At 39.0% G+C, this 21,846-nt stretch overlaps 2 protein-coding genes across 2 annotated transcripts in view; one reads left to right on the top strand and one right to left on the bottom strand.

Moving 5' to 3' along the window:
- Positions 1-12,426, bottom strand: part of XRRA1 (X-ray radiation resistance associated 1) — a 201,862-nt gene extending 189,436 nt beyond the window's left edge. Inside the window, exons 1-2 of the mRNA XM_053708752.1 lie at positions 12,289-12,426; positions 644-742 (exon numbers count right to left, since the gene is read on the bottom strand). Coding sequence (XP_053564727.1) covers positions 644-737 — 94 coding nt within the window. The 5' untranslated portion in view covers positions 738-742; positions 12,289-12,426. The remainder of the gene's footprint in view (positions 1-643; positions 743-12,288) is intronic.
- Positions 12,427-12,508: 82 nt separating this feature from the next.
- The window catches only part of SPCS2 (signal peptidase complex subunit 2), a 33,094-nt gene continuing 23,756 nt past the window's right edge, over positions 12,509-21,846 (top strand). The window contains exon 1 of the mRNA XM_053708750.1: positions 12,509-12,630. Coding sequence (XP_053564725.1) covers positions 12,592-12,630 — 39 coding nt within the window. The 5' untranslated portion in view covers positions 12,509-12,591. The remainder of the gene's footprint in view (positions 12,631-21,846) is intronic.

Raw genomic sequence — 21,846 nt, 5'->3', positions numbered from 1 at the left:
AATGCCCAAAATCCTACCAAATTGTCTTTGGGGAATGTTGTTCTCAAAGTGTTGGATTATTCGCTGAAGCATCTGTTGGCAAATTGCCGAGCCTCGACCCATCCTTGCTCTTGAAGGACAAGGCCTTTTTGGAGGCTCCTTATATACTATGATTACACAATTGCCTCACCCTTTTTACATCAGCTTCTTATTTCAACTTGTCACATCGCTATTGATCCTAAACTGACCCTGTCCCAACTTTTTTGGAATGTGTTGCAGTCATCAGATTTGAAATGAGTGTATATTTTCAAAAATACATTAAATTCACAAAGTAAATTATCAAATATTGTGTTAATATTGTGTTTTCAATATAGTACAGGGTGAATTGAATTTTCAAATGACTCTTTCAGGGTTTTTTTTTTTGGATTTTCCATACTGACCCCACTTTTTTGGAATTGGGGTTGTACATTTTAAGATATTATTAAACAATAGTGTTTAACATATAGATCAGTCTGCTTTTTGGTGTGTTTTATCTTTTTTCTTTATAAAATGCTTTACAAAATAGAGTGTGCGGCCAATAACACAATGCACAGGTGCAAATTATATATCTTGATTACATACTGGACTGTTGTAAACATGAATACTTAAAAGAATAAAACTTTACCTTCATGACTTAACCGAAAAAGTCTTCTTGCTGGGAAGCAGTTGGTGATGTGAATATTACTGGTGTCCATCCTGTAAAGTCCATCTGCAGCCATCACTACTGAAAATAAATGAATTAATAAGAAAGGATCAAACAGCAGATAAATGTACTGGACACACCCTATTTATGTTTATTTTCTGCCAAACCTCGATTCTAGTAAATATTACACCTGTAATGTTACTATTTCCAGCTGTCCTCAATACAAAAAAGTGAAGGCGGCACTCATCAATAAGAGCAAACCTTTATTGGAATGAGGAAAGTTCTGGGGCACCTGCCCCTTTCTCAAGCTAACATGCAATGCTCATTCCAATAAAGGTTTGCTCTTATTGATGAGTGCCGCCTTCACTTTTTTATATTGAGGACATTTGGTTGGGCTCATTGAGGGGGGGGTCTGGAAAGTGTTGCACCTATATTATGACTTTATATGCAGCTGTTAATGTGGTTATGTGCTGACCCTAAGATTACTTGGATTACTATTTCCAGCTGTATCACTTGATGCTAGGTTTAAGGGTCAGAGCATATAGGTTCAGGGGACCTGTATGACCTGTGTTTTTAAAGCTGTCAGAGATTAGTGGGTGCAGAAAAACATGACTTGTTCACTGCAAGCTCTAGTGATGATTGTACCAGCGGTTGTTTGTATCGTACCGTCACAATACAAGGCACTGCTAGCTCTCAAAGCAGACACGTTATTTAAAATGCACAGAGCATATCTAGAAATCAATGATAACTTTTACAAGTGTCTTTTAAAAATGCTTCTGTTCAAGATGTAAATGAGCTGATGTGTATATCAATTTGAACTGGAATATCTCTTTAAAGTGATGGTAAATCCTAGAGTTTTTGAAACGCCAGGATTTACCAGTGCTATAAATAAAGGGGACTTTCAGTTATGAAGTATAAAAAAACCTTTATTTGTCCGCCAGTTTATGCCAAGCTGAGCGCCTCTGGCCGCCCACGGGAAAACGCTATTTTCCCAATCAAGTGACGTTTCTACCTCTTAGCCAAAAGCCATGGTGGCTGATCTGCATTATGGAGAGTTGCACACTCTAGCTGAATCATGAAATTTAATTTTGACTCACTGTCCCTTTAAGGCTCTTGATTGCAGCCATGGGATTAAATAAAAAATTTTATTATGCTTTGTTAAAAGTAGACAAATATATAGGCAAAAAAACGCATGTTAATGCAAGGGTTGTATGGTCTCTGTCAGACACATAAAAATCAGGAAATTCAAGGATGAGAAAGCCAAGCATCTATTGATGAAACGTACGTCGGATGCGTTGGGATTGACATCACAAAGAGGGTGGGGTTGATCCCTTTGAACCGTAACAAAAGACGTTGTACTTTGTAATGGTTTGTGTATGCGGATGCTTTCATGCTGTGGATCACCCCTCTACTTTAACACTTGTGATTGTACACATTCCCTAAATAAAGTTATTACTTGACAATTTAGGGCTGCACATCTTTGTTCTGATTGAAGGATATTTATGGGCTTATATACTTGGAGCCTATATTCAAAAGAATTTATAAGGGTTTGGGAATTCCTAATCCATTTTAAGTGTCTAATTAACACCAAATGTATAACAATGTGGTGAGAAAAAGGGATTTACTAAACATTAAAAAATCACTTTATTGGAAACACTTAAAAATGTTATAGAATATAGATACTGCTAGTGCATAAGGTTATAAAGACAGCTAAAATCACATCACTGTCTCTTTAAATCATTACACCTTATTAATCTGCAATAAGAAAACAGTTTAAAAACACTATGAGGCTTATGGGAGTCTTAGTTTCAATGTGATATGCCGCTACATAACATTAATTAATTCCTATAATGAGTTAAGAGTTTGGGGACTTACTATTAGCACATAGCATTCAAACCTAGGTGCTCAATGGCAGCCTCCTTCCTGCATACCTCAAGGTTTCCCCTTACTGGACGATTTCTGACTAATAGTCCTAAATTGTTATTTCTCATTCACATTCGTTGCTGCAAGTATGCTAGTTTTATATGTATTATATTTGCGAGAAATTAGCTATTTCAATGTTCACTCGATACTCATTCAAACAACAAACACAGGTCTACTTAAGTTCCGCCCACTAACGCATTTCGCCAAGTGTGTGACTGTTTTTTTTTTATGTTTAGTAAATTCTTTTTTTCTCCCTACATTGTTATACTTAGAGCTTAGTCTAAGCTCTGAAATATGTGAGTACTACTCCTCCTTTTAATACACCAGTGATTTTACCTAGGTGTTTAACCACTTTATAATGGTTATTTACATTGTTATCTAGGGTCAGTAATGAGAAAATGCCTGTTGTAACAAATTAGAGACTGTACTTTATGAATTAGAATGTCCCTTTAAAGGGACATTAAAGACAAAAATACAAAAAATGATCATACAGAAAAAGCAAATAAAAAAATTCTGTTTACTTATATTGTCAAACGTACTTCTTTCTCTTGGTATCTTTTGTTAAAACCTAACACCTTAGTTGATATGAAAAGCAATGCATTATGAACTAGATTGGAAAAAAAAGGCCTGCAATATAAATACATATACAAAAATATTGTGAGAATGTTTGACTTGCTCGTGACACAGCCAAATAGATTTTGCGTGTTTCCTCCCACAAATGATATCACATCTGTGATACATCAATGGAGGCATTTGGAACATGCACTGAATGCAGGGTGGATAAAAATCTTAAAGGGACACTGAACCCATCTTTTTTCTTTCGTGATTCAGATAGAGCATGCAATTTTAAGCAACTTTTTAATTTACTCCTTTTATCAATTTTTCTTCATTCTTTTGCTATCTTTATTTGAAAAAGAAGGCATCTAAGCTTTTTTCTTGGGTCAGAACTCTGGACAGCACTTTTTTATTGGTGGATGAATTTATCCAGCAATCAGCAAGGACAACCCAGGTTGTTCACCAAAAATAGGCCGGCATCTAAACTCACATTCTTGCATTTCAAATAAAGATACCAAGAGAATAAAGAAAATTTGATAATAGGAGTAAATTAGAAAGTTGCTTAAAATGTCATGCTCTATCTGAATCATGAAAGAAAAAAATTGGGTTCAGTGTCCCTTTAATTCTAGTTCTCCAAACTTTGAATGTTTTTTCTGCAGAAATAACATGACCCTTATTCACAGTAAAAATGTTTTAATATAAACATACAGAGTTGAGAAATAGACCTTAAAGGGACATAATCATAAAAGAAAATGTTTGGGTTTCAGATAGAGCATACTATTTTCAAATTGACTTCTATTGTCAAATTTGCTTCATTCTCTTGGAATCCTTTGTTGAAGGAGAACAATGTTCTACTGAGGCCTAGCTGAACACATTGGGTGAGACAGCTACAAGCAGTTAGCTCACAGTAGTGCATTGCTTCTGAGTCTACCTATGTATGCTTTTCAACATTGGATACCAAGAGAACAAAAGCAAATTTGATAAGAGAAGTAAATTGGAAAATTGTTAAAAATTGCATGTTCTAAACTTTACCCCAATGCCTGTGGGGAGTGCTGGAGGGGCTGCGGGGAGGACGGATCAATACTACACATTTGGTGGCACTGCCCACACATACAACCTTTTTGGGTGAGTGTATTTAGAGAAATTAGCAGATTGTTGCAGATCATTCTCCCACCGAACCCTAAATACCTGATCTATCACGAGTTCCCAAAGTTAGCTATGGAGGCCAAACGCCACTTGTTTCTTTTAATGCTAAATGGAGCTAAGGGACTTATACCAAGACACTGGAAATCTCTCCAAATTCCGAGTACAGAGGAATGGAAAGCTGAAGTCCGAAATTTACTAGACTTAGAGAGATACCATTACCTTAGGACAGGGAAGCTAGAAACTCACGAGTACATGTCATTAATCTGGGATGGTAGGAATCTATGATCTGCTCTGGTGTCTGTTAGAATACAGGTGTCGATCCTATATTTGCCCCTGTAATTGATCTGTGAACATGATTCAGTCCCTTTTCACCCTCCACTCCCGCCCCCACCCTCTCCCCCACCCCTTATGGGGGTGTTTTTTTTTTTTTTTTTTTTTTTTTCTACCCTTTACCTCTCTCTCTCCTTCTTCTCTCGTCTCTCTCTCCATCATCTTCCCACTCTCTGAACCCCCTCCTTTCATAATCCCCTTACTTATATCCTATTTTTCCCCAATCGCCCCTTAGGTGATACCTCCTTTATGTGCTAGTATTATATACTGAGTTGAACGTTTTACTGAAGAAGCCTAACGCACTATGAGGCGTTTATCTTGGAGCCTGTAATCTTATGGGCTCTGGGATGGGCCCATGCCTCGATCAAGCATACTCAGATTTTCTATGTCTTTCCTTCATTATCCTTTGATATGTTTTAAATTTCGCACTTAATAAGCTCATGTAACATTTAATCATATGTCAATAATGTTCAGATGCTCTGTTTCTATATAACACTAGTGTAATGGCTTAAAATGTCTCTTTACAATGATGGTTTATTAAGCCTCCAAGAACAATTGTAATGTAACACATCAATGAGACAACTGCTGTAACATAATGTCTGTTCATTAAATAAAGCTTATTGTTTAATAATAAAAAAAAATAAAAAAATTGCATGTTCTTTCTGAATCATAAAAGTTTAATTTTACATTTACTGTCCTTTTAATGCCATTGCTCCCCTGAAAATCTATGTACACAGAATCAACCCATACTAAGTTTCAAGAAGCTCAATGAACAGAAGATTGTTTGGAGTTGAACAGATCTGCACAAGGACCTAAGTGTGAGGAGGGAGGGGGAAGCATTACAAATGAATTATAATGTTATTGTTTTGGTTAAATAAACCCATTAAATTCTATTACGGTTATGGTTATTTTTCTTTAGTTAAATAAAACTATATAAATTGTTATTATTAAGGTAAGCATTATTTTTCTCCTTCCAATAAAGTACAGCTGAAAAGTTGATCAAATATGAATGATTAACATATTAAACTGAAGCTACTTCTCCTCCCAAAAATGTCATTCATTCATTTTAATGATCTGTCTTTGCAGATCTAATAATACAGTATATAACCAAATCAGTAATGGTCTGATACAACTGGAAAGCTAATCTGAAAAGTTATTATTCTAAAGATAAACAGCCTGATTTAAATCAATTTAAATTGGTTTTACTGACTAGTGATTTAAATTGGGATTTAAATCATTATTTAAACCAATTTGATTGAAATCTTATCCACCCTAACTGAATGCAAATACACTTGCACTTCAGCATCAAGTCATGTGCACATGGGAATATTTTTTTTCCGGCCATACATTGTTTATTTATTTTTTAGTTTTATATTTGTTAAGGGGTAAACACATAGGTGAACAAGTCATAAATGACAGAGGCAATATTCTAATACATATAAAGACAAAATGTATAAGTATATAAATATACTCCTTCTACAGTAATTACTATAGATCTCTACTGCAAAAGGCCACTTTTAGGTACAAATCACAAATACACCAACATATATGCTGTACACAGTAACTAAGAGATAGTCTACACCAAATGTGTTATTGTTTAAAAAGATAAATAATTCCTTTATTAGCCATTCCCCAGTTACTCATAACCAACACTGTAATATTAAAGGGACACTGAACCCAAATGTGAAATTTTAAGCAACTTTCTAATTTACACCTATTATCCAATTTTCTTCATTCTCTTGGTATCTTTATTTGAAATGCAAGAATGTAAGTTTAGATGCCGGCCCATTTTTGGTGAACAACCTGGGTTGTTCTTGCTGATTGGTGGATAAATTCATCCACCAATAAAAAGTGCTGTCCAGTGTTCTGAACCAAAAAAAAAAAACCCTAGATGCCTTCTTTTTCAAATAAAGATAGCAAGAGAACGAAGAAAAATTAATAATAGGAGTAAATTAGAAAGTTGCTTAAAATTGCAAGCTCTATCTGAATCACGAAAGTAAAAAATTTGGATTTTCAGTGTCCCTTTAACCCCTTAATGACAACTGACGTACCAGGTACGTCATGCATTAACAAGCAGTTAATGACAATAGACGTACCTGGTACGTCAGTTGTCTAACAGAGTGCTGGAAGTGATCACAACCACTTCCAGCAGCTCTGAGGGTATTGCAGTGATGCCTCGATATGGAGGCATCCTACAATACCCCTTTACAAGCTTCCGATGCAGAGAGAGCCACTCTGTGGCCCTCTCTGCACTGGTAGCGATGGTGCCGATGGTGCCGTTTGACCGGGTGGGAGGAGGGAGCGTGTGCGCGCGTGGACGATGCGCGCGCGTGCACGATGCGCGCGCGCGTGCACGAGGGCGTGCACGTGGACGTGCGCGCATTAGCCACACTGACACCAATGAAGTTAGGAAGGGGGAAAAAAAGTTAAAAATTTTTTTTTTCCATATAAAAGGATCTGGGAGGGGGAGGGGGTGGGGGTATTGTGTGGGGGCTGCTACACTACAGAAATAATTAAAAATAAAAATAAAAGTTAAAAATTAAAAAAAAATTGGTTTGTGGGGCCAAACTGGGTACTGGCAGACAGCTGCCAGTACCCAAGATGGCGGTAATTAGGTAGGGGAGAGGGTTAGAGAGCTGGAGGGGGGGATCAGGGAGGTTGGTGCTAAGGCAGGGGTCCATCACAACTAAAATATTTTATTATTTTTATTTAAAAAAAAAAAAAAAACTCTTTTATTTAGTACTGGCAGACTTTCTGCCAGTACTTAAGATGGCGGGAACAATTGTGGGGTGGGGGAGGGAAGAGAGCTGTTTGGGAGGGATCAGGGGGTGGGATGTGTCAGGTGGGAGGCTGATCTCTAAAATTAACCCTGCAAGCTCCTTACAAGCTACCTAATTTAACCCCTTCACTGCTGGGCATAATTCACGTGTGGTGCGCAGCAGCATTTAGCGGCCTTCTAATTACCAAAAAGCAACGCCAAAGCCATATAAGTCTGCTATTTCTGAACAAAGGGGATCCCAGAGAAGCTTTTACAACAATTTCTGCCATAATAACACAAGCTGTTTGTAAATAATTTCAGTGAGAAACCTAAAATTGTGAAAAATGTAAAGTTTTTTTTTTTATTTGCTCGCATTTGGCGGTGAAATGGTGGCATAAAATATACCAAAATGGGCCTAGATCAATACTTGGGGTTGTCTACTACACTACACTAAAGCTAAAATTAACACTACAAGCTCCCTACAAGCTCCCTAATTAACCCCTTCACTCCTTGACATAAAACACGTGTGGTGCGCAGCGGCATTTAGCGGCCTTCTAATTACCAAAACGCAACCACAAAGCCATATAAGTCTGTTATTTCTGAAAAAGGGGATCCCAGAGAAGAATTTACAACCATTTGTGCCATAATTGCAGAAGCTGTTTATAAATAATTTCAGTGGGAAACCTAAAGTTTGTGACAAAATTTGTGAAAAAGTGAACTTTTTTTTTTTTTTATCGCATTTGGCGGTGAAATGGTGGCATGAAATATACCAAAATGGGCCTAGATCAATACTTTGGGATGTCTTCTAAAACAAAATATATACATGTCAAGGGATATTCAGGTATTCCTGACAGATATCAGTGTCCCAATGTAACTAGCGCTAATTTTGAAAAAAAGTGGTTTGGAAATAGTAAAGTGCTACTTGTATTTATTGCCCCATAAATTGCAAAAAAAGCAAAGAACGTGCAAACATTGGGTATTTCTAAACTCAGGACAAAATTTATAAACTATTTAGCATCAGTGTTTTTTTGGTGATTGTAGATGTGTAACAGATTTTGGGGGTCAAAGTTAGAAAAAGTGTGTTTTTTTCCATTTTTTCCTCATATTTTATCATTTTTTTTAGTAAATTATAAGATATGATGAAAATAATGGTATCTTTAGAAAGTCCATTTAATGGCGAGAAAAACGGTATATAATATGTGTGGGTACAGTAAACGAGTAAGAGGAAAATTACAGCTAAACGCAAACACTGAAGAAATGTAAAAATAGCCATTGTCATTAAAGTGAAGGTAAAGTTACCTGTTTGACAATATTGAATTCAATTCTCTGTCCCAAATGAATATGACTTTCATTCATCATCTTGTATAAAACCATCGTTAACTGTACTTATCGCCCTAATAAATCTATCTTTCTAGCTAATCAAATTCAACCCGTTTTTTATAAATCACGTTCTCCTTAGATCACGTGCTCCTTACATCCAATTGAATTTCTGGCCGTTAGGCGGCCGTCGATCTACGTCATTCACATCCCTTTTAAAGTGCGCATGCGCTAATCTCTCTTCTTCATATTGTACTCAAGGCGCGTTCCCGTTTTTTGCGCATGCGTAATAGATTTAAGTAGGAATAGCCACATATTTATACCACTGTTTGTTTGCTACGGACGTCTCAGAAACAGAAGACCATTGCTAATGATTGCTGTACTTCGGATAAATACGATACTTTTATACACACTTAGTTAACTATAGCTTTGCATGCTCAGTATCGGTAGAAACCGGCGATTCGCGCATGCGCAATAGTTATGATTACCGTGCTTGCGCTTTGGAGATGCGTATAGAGCGGGTGAGACCGCTCTATACGTCACAGCATAGAAAGTGCGGAAGTAGAGGTGGGGAGGAGTTTTCGTGTAAACGGTAGGCAGATATTTATTTATAAAAAATAGTAAAATTGATCAAAAATATTAAAATAAAGAAAATTGAAAAATGGTCCGGTCATTAAGGGGTTAACCCCTTAACGACCAAGGACGTACGCCACACGTCCTCAAAAAAAATGCAGTTAATGACCGAGGACGTGTGGCGTACGTCCTTGGTCTGGAAAGCAGCTGGAAGCGAGCAGGATCGCTTCCAGCTGCTTTCCGGTTATTGCAGTGATGCCTCGATATGGAGGCATCCTGCAATAACCCCCCTTGGCCATCCGATGCAGAGAGAGCCACTCTGTGGCCCTCTCTGCACCGGACATCGGTGGCCGGTATCGTTGGTGGGTGGGAGCCTACGTGGGAGGCGGGTGGGCGGCGTGGAGGGGGGCGGGATCGGGGGCGGCACCTACGGGGGCGCGCACGGGAGCGCGCGCGTGCACGGGGGGTGGTGGGCGGGTGCGTGCACGAGCGGGAGCAGGTGGGAACCGCTACACTACAGAAAAAAAAAAAAAGTTAAGTTAAAAAAACGAGTAATAATTTAATATTACAGATGTAATCTAAGGGACATGGAAGGGGTTGGGGGTTGGTCTTGGTGTCTTGGTGGGGGGGAAAGCTACACTGCAGAAAAGGGCATTTTTGGAAGACAGCTGCCAGTACCCAAGATGGCGCCCATTATTGCAGAGGGGAAGGGTTAGAGAGCTGTTTGGTGGGGGATCAGTGAGGTTGGGGTCTAAGGGGGGATCCTACACATCAGCATATGTAAATATGCTTTTTTTTTTTTTTTTTTTTTAAAAAGGGCCAAATACCTTTTATTTTAGTACTGGCAGACTTTCTGCCAGTACTTAAGATGGCGGGGACAATTGTGGGGTGGGGGAGGGAAGAGAGCTGTTTGGGAGGGATCAGGGGGTCTGATGTTTCAGGTGGGAGGCTGAGCTCTACACTAAAGCTAAAATTAACCCTGCAAGCTCCCTACAAGCTACATAATTAACCCCTTCACTGCTAGCCATAATACACGTGTGATGCGCAGCGGCATTTAGAGGCCTTCTAATTACCAAAAAGCAATGCCAAAGCCATATATGTCTGCTATTTCTGAACAAAGGGGGTCCCAGAGAAGCATTTACAACCATTTGTGCCATAATTGCACAAGCTGTTTGTAAATAATTTCAGTGAGAAACCTAAAATTGAGAAAAAATTAACGTTTTTTTTAATTTGATCGCATTTGGCGGTGAAATGGTGGCATGAAATATACCAAAATTGGCCTAGATCAATACTTGGGGTTGTCTACTACACTACACTAAAGCTAAAACTACCCCAAAAAGCTCCCTACATGCTCCCTAATTAACCCCTTCACTGCTGGGCATAATACACGTGTGGTGCGCAGTGGCATTTAGCGGCCTTCTAATTACCAAAAAGCAACGCCAAAGCCATATATGTCTGCTATTTCTGAACAAAGGGGATCCCAGAGAAGAATTTACAACCATTTACGCCATAATTGCACAAGCTGTTTGTAAATAATTTAAGTTAGAAACCAAAAGTTTGTGAAAAAAATTGTGAAAAGTGAACGATTTTTTGTATTTGATTGCATTTGGCAGTGAAATGGTGGCATGAAATATACCAAAATGGGCCTAGATCAATACTTTGGGTTGTCTACTAAAAAAAAATATATACACGTCAATGGATATTCAGAGATTCCTGAAAGATATCAGTGTTCTAATGTAACTAGCGCTAATTTTGAAAAGAAATGGTTTGGAAATAGCAAAGTGCTACTTGTATTTATGGCCCTATAACTTGCAAAAAAAGCAAAGAAGATGTAAACATTGGGTATTTCTAAAATCAGGACAAAATTTAGAAACTATTTAGCATGGGTGTTTTTTGGTGGTTGTAGATGTGTAACAGATTTTGGGGGTCAAAGTTAGAAAAAGTGTGTTTTTTTCCATTTTTCCTCATATTTTATAATTTTTTTTATAGTAAATTATAAGATATGATGAAAATAATGCTATCTTTAGAAAGTCCATTTAATGGCGAGAAAAACGGTATATAATATGTGTGGGTACAGTAAACGAGTAAGAGGAGAATTACAGCTAAACACAAACACAGCAGAAATGTAAAAATAGCCTTGGTCCCAAACGGACAGAAAATGGAAAAGTGCTGTGGTCATTAAGGGGTTAATGTACTTTTTACCTCTGTGATTACCTTGTATCTAAGCTTCTACAGACTGCCCCCTTGTCTCAGTTCTTTTGACAAACTTGAATTTTAGGCAATCAGTGCTGACTCATAAATAACTCCACTGGAGTGAGCACATTCTTAACTATATGGCACACATGAACTAGCAGTGTCTAACAGTGAAAAACTGTCAAAATACAGTGAGATAAGGTCGGCCTTTCAGGGATTAGAAACTAGCATATTAGCCTACCTAGGTTTAGCTTTTAACAAAGAATACCAAAATGAGAAAGCAAATTTAATGATAAAAGTAAATTGAAAAGTTGTTTAAATTTGCATCCCCTATTTGAATCATTAAAGTTTAATTTTAAATTTTGTCCCTTTAAAGGGACAGTAAAGTCAAAATTAATCTTTCATGATTCAGAAAAAGCATTCATTTTTAAACAACTTTTTATTATCACATTTTCTCCATTCTCTTGGTGTTCTTTATTGAAGAATAAACCTAGGTAGCCTCATAGGTCCTTATGAGCATGCACTTGTCGTTATCCCTCTATGGTAGAAGTTTTTGCAACATTGCTACAAACATTGTTGCAAACACAGCTGCAATTACAGTAAGGACATAGGAAAAGGTGTACTAAATCGTATGCGGTCTAAAAGCATTAAAGTTTAATTCTTACTGTTCCTATAAAAAGTTTTTTCTTCTTCCTACCCTAGTAACTTCTTTGAAAATCGTTTTTACGATTAAATACTCAGGGTTTTTTGTATTTGAAATAAAATTCTGTACATTTTCTATACGACGTTAATGCCAATGTATTAATGATTCCGTTTAAGAGTTTCACGTTACCTGTGTGTACCCAGGCCCCGAGGAAGAGTGACTTTATTCCCCCGGCCAGTGTGATTTAGCCTCCGTACCTTGCGCCATATCCCTCTCCCGGGACCCTCAGTCGCCTAGCAACAGCAGACGCTATCACTTTACACATTCTTCCTTCGATCAAACTACATATCCCAGCAAACCTTGCTTTTCCTTTTTGTGCCGTGACGTCATTCTTTCTACGGAAACGTTATGAGAGGCGGATTGTGAAGACGTCACGGCTGTTACCTGACCAATCAGAAGCTGACAGGTCAAGAGACAGGGGGATGAGACAAGATGGCGGCAAGAGGAGGCAAGAACGGACTGCTGGAGAAAGTAATTAAGATTTTGGTTGAGGTGGGAGGGAGGCGGCTGCTGGGGTTCTCTGCGTTGAAGGAGTAGAGGGCGAGACTCGGGCACAAAGATTGGGGACAGCTCTGTCTGCACATTAATTTCAGGCGCCTAACACTGTTCACACATAGCTATGTAGGGCAGCAGCTTGTCAGACTTACACGTCTGTCGTATTAATCAACGCTTCTTGTCGTATAGTTCCTACTGTTTGTCACTGTCACATAGGCTATCTAGAGAGGCACCGGACTGCATCACTATTTACTTGTAAAGAACGAGGCAGCCATCTGCTTAAAGGGACATTCCAGCCAAAATTGTAATCCACATGGATACATTTTAGTTTTGAATAGAGACATTTTTGTTATAAATAAATAAATATATATATATATATATATATATATATATATATATATATATATATATGTAAAAGCAAAAATGCTTGTACTAAAAGCTATAGCGATTTAAAATGTGTATTTAAGTATGCACCGTGCACCACACAGCACTTAAACAGTCTAAGGTGCTTGTACCATCTGGTAGTGACTACATTTAATTGCTGACATGATACAAGATCCACTGGCTCTGTGAGCAGCTGCAGTGTTTAAAATGCTGGTGCACTGAGAATAACTTTTACTAAAAACATTTTTGTCTATACAGGTATATTGCAAATATGCATCTGTTCAAAAATGTCATTTGTCTATGCGCATTTAATGTCCCTTTAACTACAGAAGGTGCGTAATTAATGATTCCCACTGAAATTCAGGGAGGTTCTCAATGAAGCTGTTGTTGCCCGAATAATTTTTATGTTTTAAAGGGAGTTAAACAAAAGCATTCTTGCAATACTAGCTTCCATTACCAAAACTGTGTGTAGTAAAAGTTATTACTTTTGTGAGTGTCCCGCTGTTAATAAGGCCAACCTTACATTATTACTAGCCCAACCCCAAATATCAGAAGTAGTGCCATCACACTCTTTTTCTCAAAATCTGGCCCCACATACCATAGCTCGGAAATCATACACTCATCCTCAGCCCTGGCATACTCCTCTGACACGGTACCTATGCAGATGTTCCCGTACTGCTGAGCGACACTGGAGGAAATCTCGGAGTTCAGCGGACTTTCTTCACTATAAGTTCATCTTGAACTCGTACTATTCTGCCCTTAATCTTTATAAGCAACATTTCTTCTCTACTCTTATCTCTACTCTTTATTCAAACCCAAAATGTCTGTTCTCCACTCAATACTTTTCTCCGCCCACTACAACTTCTCTCTCAGCTCAAGATTTTGTCAGCTACTTAAACAACAAAATCGACTCAATCGTAAATTAAATCGGCTCACAGCATACTACCGGTCTCCCCCCCCCCCCCCCCCAAAAGCTCACAATCATCAAAAACCACATAGCCAAAAATTTAGCTCTTTTGCCCCGGTTACAGAGGAAGAAGTTTCTGTCCTTATAATATCCTCTCACCTCACTACCTGTCCCCTCCACCCCATCCCCTCACAGCTACTCCCCTTCCTCTCTTCAACCCTTACCCCTATACTCGCACACATCTTCAACCTTTTACTCAGCACTCTTAAACATGCACTGGTCACACCTAGCCTCAAAAAACCTCTCGATCCAACCTCCCCATTCAACTACCGCCCTATTTCCCTACTCCCTCTTGGCTCAAGGCTTCTTCAAAAGCTAGTATATGCACGTCTATCCCATTTCCTTAAATTAAACTCCCTTCTTCACTCACTGCAATCTGGATTTCGCCTCCTACACTCCCCAGAGAAAATCTGGCCTGTTGGGGAGGTTTGAAAACCTGTGCTTTAGTCACATTGAGCATATTTGTGTATGCTACTTAACCAACAATAACCTTTACTATAAACATTTTTGATAATGGAAGTATATTGCAAAATGCTTCTCTTTAAAATGGGAATGCATTCGTGCACATCTCATTTGTGACCTTTCTATCTCTATGGAATAACCTGGTGTCTCATGTAGTAAGTGGTAGGCATACCCCAGGCATCCAAAAGTTCAGAGAGGGATATAGAATGCCAAGTCTTGTAATGTATTATAGTTGGTAGGGGTCTGAAATGCCAGCCTTTATGATGTACAGTATACTGTTAGTATAAGTTACAAAAAATGGCATTCTGTATTCCTAAAGGTTAGGGATCTATAATTCCAGGCTTTCTGATGTGTAGTAAGTTTTGGCAATATGGGGTGCCATGCTAAGTGTTGGGGATCTGGATTGTCAGTGTTTATGATGTGTGGGAATTGTAAGATATATGGAGTGCTATGTTTTCTCATATGTATGAAGTGTTAGGAATATGGAATGCCAGGCTTTTTGTGTTTGGTATGTTTGGGGGATGGAATGCCAGGCTTTTTGCTGTTTGGGGGGTGGCATGCCAGGCTTTTTGCGGTTTGGTATGTTTGGGGACGGAATGCCAGGCTTTTTATGTTTGGGGGATGGAATGCCAGGCTTTTTGCGGTTTGGTATGTTTGGGGACGGAATGCCAGGCTTTTTATGTTTGGGGGATGGAATGCCAGGCTTTTTGCTGTTTGGTATGTTTGGGGGATGAAATGCCAGGCTTTTTGGTATGTTTGGGGGATGGAATGCCAGGCTTTTTGCTGTTTGGTATGTTTTGGGGGGTGGGGGGTGGAATGCCAGGCTTTTTGGTATGTTTGGGGGATGGAATGCCAGGCGGTTTGGTATGTTTGGGGGATGGAATGCCAGGCTTTTTGCTGTTTGCGGGGGTGGGGGTGGGGTGGCATGCCAGGCTTTTTGGTATGTTTGGGGGGGTGGCATGCCAGGCTTTTTGGTATGTTTGGGGGGTGGCATGCCAGGCTTTTTGGTATGTTTGGGGGGTGGCATGCCAGGCTTTTTGGTATGTTTGGGGGGTGGCATGCCAGGCTTTTTGGTATGTTTGGGGGGTGGCATGCCAGGCTTTTTGGTATGTTTGGGGGGTGGCATGCCAGGCTTTTTGGTATGTTTGGGGGGTGGCATGCCAGGCTTTTTGGTATGTTTGGGGGGTGGCATGCCAGGCTTTTTGGTATGTTTGGGGGGGTGGCATGCCAGGCTTTTTGGTATGTTTGGGGGGTGGCATGCCAGGCTTTTTGGTATGTTTGGGGGGGTGGCATGCCAGGCTTTTTGGTATGTTTGGGGGGGTGGCATGCCAGGCTTTTTGGTATGTTTGGGGGGTGGCATGCCAGGCTGTTTGCTGGGGGGGTGGTGGAATGCCAGGCTTTTTGGTATGTTTGGGGGGTGGCATGCCAGGCTTTTTGGTGTTTGGGGGATGGCATGCCAGGCTTTTTGGTATGTTTGGGGGATGGCATGCCAGTCTTTTTGGTATGTTTGGGGGATGGAATGCCAGGCTTTTTGGTGTTTGGGGGGATGGAATGCCAGGCTTTTTGGTGTTTGGGGGGATGGCATGCCAGGCTTTTTGGTATGTTTGGGGGATGGCATGCCAGGCTTTTTGGTGTGTTTGGGGGATGGCATGCCAGGCTTTTTGGTGTGTTTGGGGGATGGCATGCCAGGCTTTTTGGTGTGTTTGGGGGATGGCATGCCAGGCTTTTTGGTGTGTTTGGGGGATGGCATGCCAGGCTTTTTGGTATGTTTGGGGGATGGCATGCCAGGCTTTTTGGTATGTTTGGGGGATGGCATGCCAGGCTTTTTGGTATGTTTGGGGGATGGCATGCCAGGCTTTTTGGTATGTTTGGGGGATGGCATGCCAGGCTTTTTGGTATGTTTGGGGGATGGCATGCCAGGCTTTTTGGTATGTTTGGGGGATGGCATGCCAGGCTTTTTGGTATGTTTGGGGGATGGCATGCCAGGCTTTTTGGTGTGTTTGGGGGATGGCATGCCAGGCTTTTTGGTGTGTTTGGGGGGTGGCATGCCAGGCTTTTTGGTGTGTTTGGGGGGGGGGGATGGCATGCCAGGCTTTTTGGTGTTTGGTATGTTTGGGGGATGGCATGCCAGGCTTTTTGGTATGTTTGGGGGGATGGCATGCCAGGCTTTTTGGTATGTTTGGGGGGATGGCATGCCAGGCTTTTTGGTGTGTTTGGGGGGGGGATGGAATGCCAGGCGTTTGGTGTGTTTGGGGGATGGCATGCCAGGCTTTTTGGTGTGTTTGGGGGATGGCATGCCAGGCTTTTTGGTGTTTGGTATGTTTGGGGGGATGGAATGCCAGGCTTTTTGGTATGTTTAGATTTTTTCACTGGGTGGTTGTTTTCCTCTTCCCTACTTGGGATTATTTTATTAAAGGGATATGAAACTCACATTTTTTTCCTTTCAGATAGAGCATACAATTTTAAGCAACTTTCTAATTTAATCCTATTATCAATTTTCTAAGTGCTCTTGGTATCTTTATTTGAAAAGAATGAAATTAAGCGTAGGAGCTGGGCCATTTTTGTTTCAGCACCTAGGTAGCACTTGCTGATTGGTGGCTAAGTGTAGCACTAGCCAGGTGAATTAAAAATTGGTCAGCTATTAAGCTTACGTTCCTGCTTTTTCAAATAATGATACCAAGAGAACGAAGAGTAAATTAGAAAGTTGTTTAAAATTGCATTCTCTATCTGAATCATGAAAGAAAAACATTTGGGTTTCATAACTTATGGACACTGAACCCAAATTTGTTTCTTTCGTAATTCAGATAGAGCATGACATTTTAAGCAACTTTCTAATTTACTCCTATTATCAAATTTTCTTCATTCTCTTGGTATCTTTATTTGAAATGCAAGAATGTAAGTTTAGATGCCGGACCATTTTTGGTGAAATACCTGGGTTGTTCTTGCTGATTGGTGGATAAATTCATCCACCAATAAAAAGTGCTGTCCAGTGTCCTGAACCAAAAAACCCTAGATGCCTTTTTCAAATAAAGACAGCAAGAGAACGAAGACAAATTGATAATAGGAGTAAATTAGAAAGTTGCTTAAAATTGCATGCTCTATCTGAATCAAGAAAGAAAAAAACATTGGGTTCAGTGTCCCTTTAATCTTTTAGACTTTAATCATTTTGAATTTTAATTGTATATATTGCAATTCCCTTTAAATGTGTGCTTGTTAATAGACAGCAACACACAAATATCTGTTTAAATTCAATTAGTTCCATCCTATAGTTTTATCTAAAAAGTTACTTGAGAACAGAATTGTTCAACCTAAAATCTGAGAGCCAGAATGCAGCTTCCCCAAATATTTTATTTGGCTCCCAATTTTCCATTCAACCCCTATCACTTAGCATTTGCAACATGCAGAGTTTTCTGTAGAAACGTCATTCGTCTCCTTTCTGTTTAGATCCAATGTACAGTATAGACCTCTAGGTCTTTGTGCTTCCGTATTACTTATGCTACTAAAATACAGGGCGATAAGGATTAACCTTTTAAAGCCGTTATGCCGTTCCATTCCGTCATAATTAGACTGGGCTTTAAAGCCGTTATGACGGAATGGAACGTCATAACTAACGGCTGTCCTGAAGCCTTCTGTGCTTCAGGGATTTAATCGCGGTCTGGAGGGCGTTCCTAGGATTGTAGGGACGCCCCCCAGATGCGATCCAATAATTGAAATCTCGCGATCGTATGCACGATCGCGTAGTTTCAATTTGTCTACATCGGAACAGTTGTTCCGATGTAGGCACTTTAACCCTGTCACGAAAGGGTTAATAGGTATTTGTAAGTGATTTGGTAGTGCGTTTCTGTTTTTAGTAGAACGTTTTCAATACATATTAGCAAATATAAATGCTACTACCGTTTTTGCCCTGCTTGCCTGAGTGCAGATAAGTGTTCTAGCTTTTTCTAGAATTACTTTTTGCTTACACATTTAGTTGCATAAATGCTTCTGTTCAAATTTGAAATGCTCTCATGTGCAGTTTATTTTTTATTACAATGCCCCTTTAAGAAAATTAGTATTTGATTAGACTGTAAAGTTATATTCATTTTAATGAAGCGATGTGCAGGCAAACAAGAAGTGAACAGTGCAAAACGGCTTTAACAGAACTTGTCACAGAAACCACTTCCTTTCATTTGTAACACCCAGTGCATATGGTTTGCATAAGACAGCTCTGTTTATCCAATATCAAGTGTAATGTCTTTTGCTTAAAGGGACGTGAAACCCAAAATGTCTTTCATGATTCAGATAGAGCATTGAAACAACTTCCAATTTACGGCTATTAATTGATTTGCTTCATTCCTTTGGTACCTTTTGTTGAAAAAATATAAGTTGGTAGTCTCAATGGGAGTAATGCAATACTGGGAGCTAGTTGCTAATTGTTGGCTGCACATATGCCTCTTGTTATTGCTCATGCAAAGTATTCAGCTAGCTCCCAGTAGAGAGTTTCTTCTTCAGAAATAGATACCAAGAGAATGAAGCAAATTTGATAACAGTGGTAAATGGGAGTGGTGTTTAAAATTGTATTCTCATAAGAGAAAAAAAATGGGATTCATGTCTTAATTCAGTGTAAGGTCTCATGCACATTCATATATTTAAATAAAAAATAAAAAAACTACTTGGGTAATAAAAATGATACAGTTTGCATAGATTATCCTTTAGTGCTGTTTGTACGTTAGATTTTCCTTCGGCATAGCCTCCCCTGCATTTTGATCAAGTTAAACTGTAACAGATGGCAACTTTCATTTCTTTACAACATTTGTGTTCATGGTATTGGTCACTGATTTAGTATAAAGTTTACTCTGACACAGTAAAATCCACAACAAAGTCAGTTGGGAGAACGGCACCACTGTCAGTGCTCGGTGTAAGGGGATATACTGCAATACCCCAAAAAGTATGCAACAATGCGAGGATACCAGCACAGTTGGGTAAAAAAATATTTCTTTATTGAAGACCTTTGTAAAATTAGCAACGTTTCGGGGTTAACCCCTTAGTCATGCCATATCTAAAAATCCAACAAGAATGCTCCCGCTACCATGTACCTATCTCATCCCATATGGTATCTGTGAGAGCTGTGGGGCTGCTTTGTGGTATCACAGCATTTATGTTTTGTCCTTAGTAATATTTATTTAGTGCACACAGATTCCTGTTACAATATTCCAGCAGTAAGTGACAAGCTGTTTGCTGGAACAGATTTCCCTACCTCAGATGAATACACCAATGACTACCACATGATCTGGCATAAAAGTGTACAGCTGGTGACAACGTGCACGTGCTAGTTGATCCGGGTGATCTCCATCTCAGCAGCTTGTGTGCGTTCTATGTTTAAAGGGACATGAAATCAAAATTATACTCAATGTGTCAGACAGAGCATGCAATTTTAAGAGGTTTTGCAATGTACTTCATTCTCATGCTATTTATTGAAAAGCATATGTAGGTAGGCTCAGGTGCATCAATAAACTACTTTTTGCTAGCTGGTGATTGGTAGCTATGCAATATGCCGTGCAGTAAATCCGATTCCCATGGGCGCCAAGCCGGATTTACCGCACGGCTATTGGCTAAGAGGTGAAAACGTCACCTCTTAGACAAATTTTTTTTTTGCTGTGGGCTGCTGTATAAGGTAAAAAACGGCTATCGATTGAATCAAATAAAGTAGCTTTCTACATGAAGTATTTTATACTTCATGAATGAAAGTCCCCTTTATTTGTTTCAATAGTCAATCTTAGCGTTTGTAAAATGCTAGGATTTACTTTCACTTTAATGTTTTTAGATTTTTAAACAAGTTTGGCGGCTGAATATTTTGCACATTTCCTGGATGTTTTTATTCTTCCGATGATAATTCTAAAAACAGATGTGGGTATTTGGCATCTCCTGTTTGTCTTTGTGGTCGATTGAGACAATCATTTCCTAATGCAAGAGCTGGTGATCATTGATAGATGATGAATTAATATTGCAAAGTAAAGTCAGGAAAAGTAGCTATAAATCAGATTTACTGGGGGATTTTGCTTCTTTGGGCTGTGGCCAATTTTATATGGAGCAGTATGGCAAATTGATGCATAATATCCTTATTAAACATCCTTATTATGCACCAACAAGTACAGTGACAATGCTGAGGCCGCAGAATAAGTGCTTTTATATATAGTTAATACAGACTGAAAACCAGACTTTATTCTCTTCTTTATCATGGGCTGCTGGATCCCCCCCCAACAAAGTAATATAAACAGTGAATTGTGATGGATTTGTTTTTATTTTTAACAAGGGGTTAAAAATATTCTCAGTGCGGCTGCACAAAATAGGCACTGTCTACAATGTAAACCGTGAATCAAATGACAATGTTGCTACTGAGCATACCTAGGTATGCTTTTCAATGAAAAATACCAAAAATACAAAGCAAATTAGATCATAGACGTAAGTTGGTTAAAATGTAATTCTCTGTCTGAACCACGAAAGTCTAATTTTAACTTTACTGTCCTTTAAAAAACAAAAAACCTCCGGTATACATAACCTTTCATGAAATATACAGTTTAGAGTTTCTACTCTACTAAGTTGCCATGTACTTTATTACACTAAAAATCCATTAGTATTTTTTTATGTTGAATACCTTGTGAGTTGGTTCTACTGTCCCTGCAGACAGGCAGGTTCGCAACTAGTGAACCTGACCGCCTGCAATCGCCACTTGCGATGTTGCACCGAACTGCGAAATTTAACATTGCAAAAGCGGTTTCTGCTTCTTAAATATGTCAGCAGACTTGCTTATGTGCAACTTAAAGGGACATTAAACCCAAAAAATGTCTTTCATGGTTGAGATAGAGAATACAATTTTTAAAAAGTTTCCAATTTACTTCTATTATTAAAATTTATTTCATTCTCATGTTATTCTTTGTTGAAGAGATACCTAGGTAGGTAGCGTGCACATGCCAGAAGCCCTACATGACAGGAAATAGTGCTGCCATCTATTACTCCTGCTAATGTATAACATTGTTGCAAAACTGCTGCTATATAGTGCTGCAGACACGTGCACACTCTTGAGCTTTTATTTCTGCTTTTCAAATAAGGATAACAAGAAAACAAAGAAAATATGATAATAGAAGTAAATTAGAAAGTTATTTAAAATGTGATGTTCTATCTAAATCATGAAAGAAAAAAAAAATGGGTTTCATGTCCCTTTTAATAAAATTAGTGTAGTATAATATGTGTTCTGTTTTTAAATAAATAGATTGTGGTTACTGTGGGACTTAGACAGCTCCCACTGCTAAAAAGCAGCCAGTACAGTCAGGATTTAATTTTAGGAAACATAACTTATTAAAAAGCTCCCATATGCTGCTGGTTGCTGACGCGACATAAAG

Source organism: Bombina bombina, chromosome 3 (genome assembly GCF_027579735.1).
Source record: "Bombina bombina isolate aBomBom1 chromosome 3, aBomBom1.pri, whole genome shotgun sequence".
Classification (NCBI taxonomy): Eukaryota; Metazoa; Chordata; class Amphibia; order Anura; family Bombinatoridae; genus Bombina; species Bombina bombina.
Note: the sequence above shows the minus strand (reverse complement) of the source record. Positions and strands in the feature narration are given on the sequence as shown.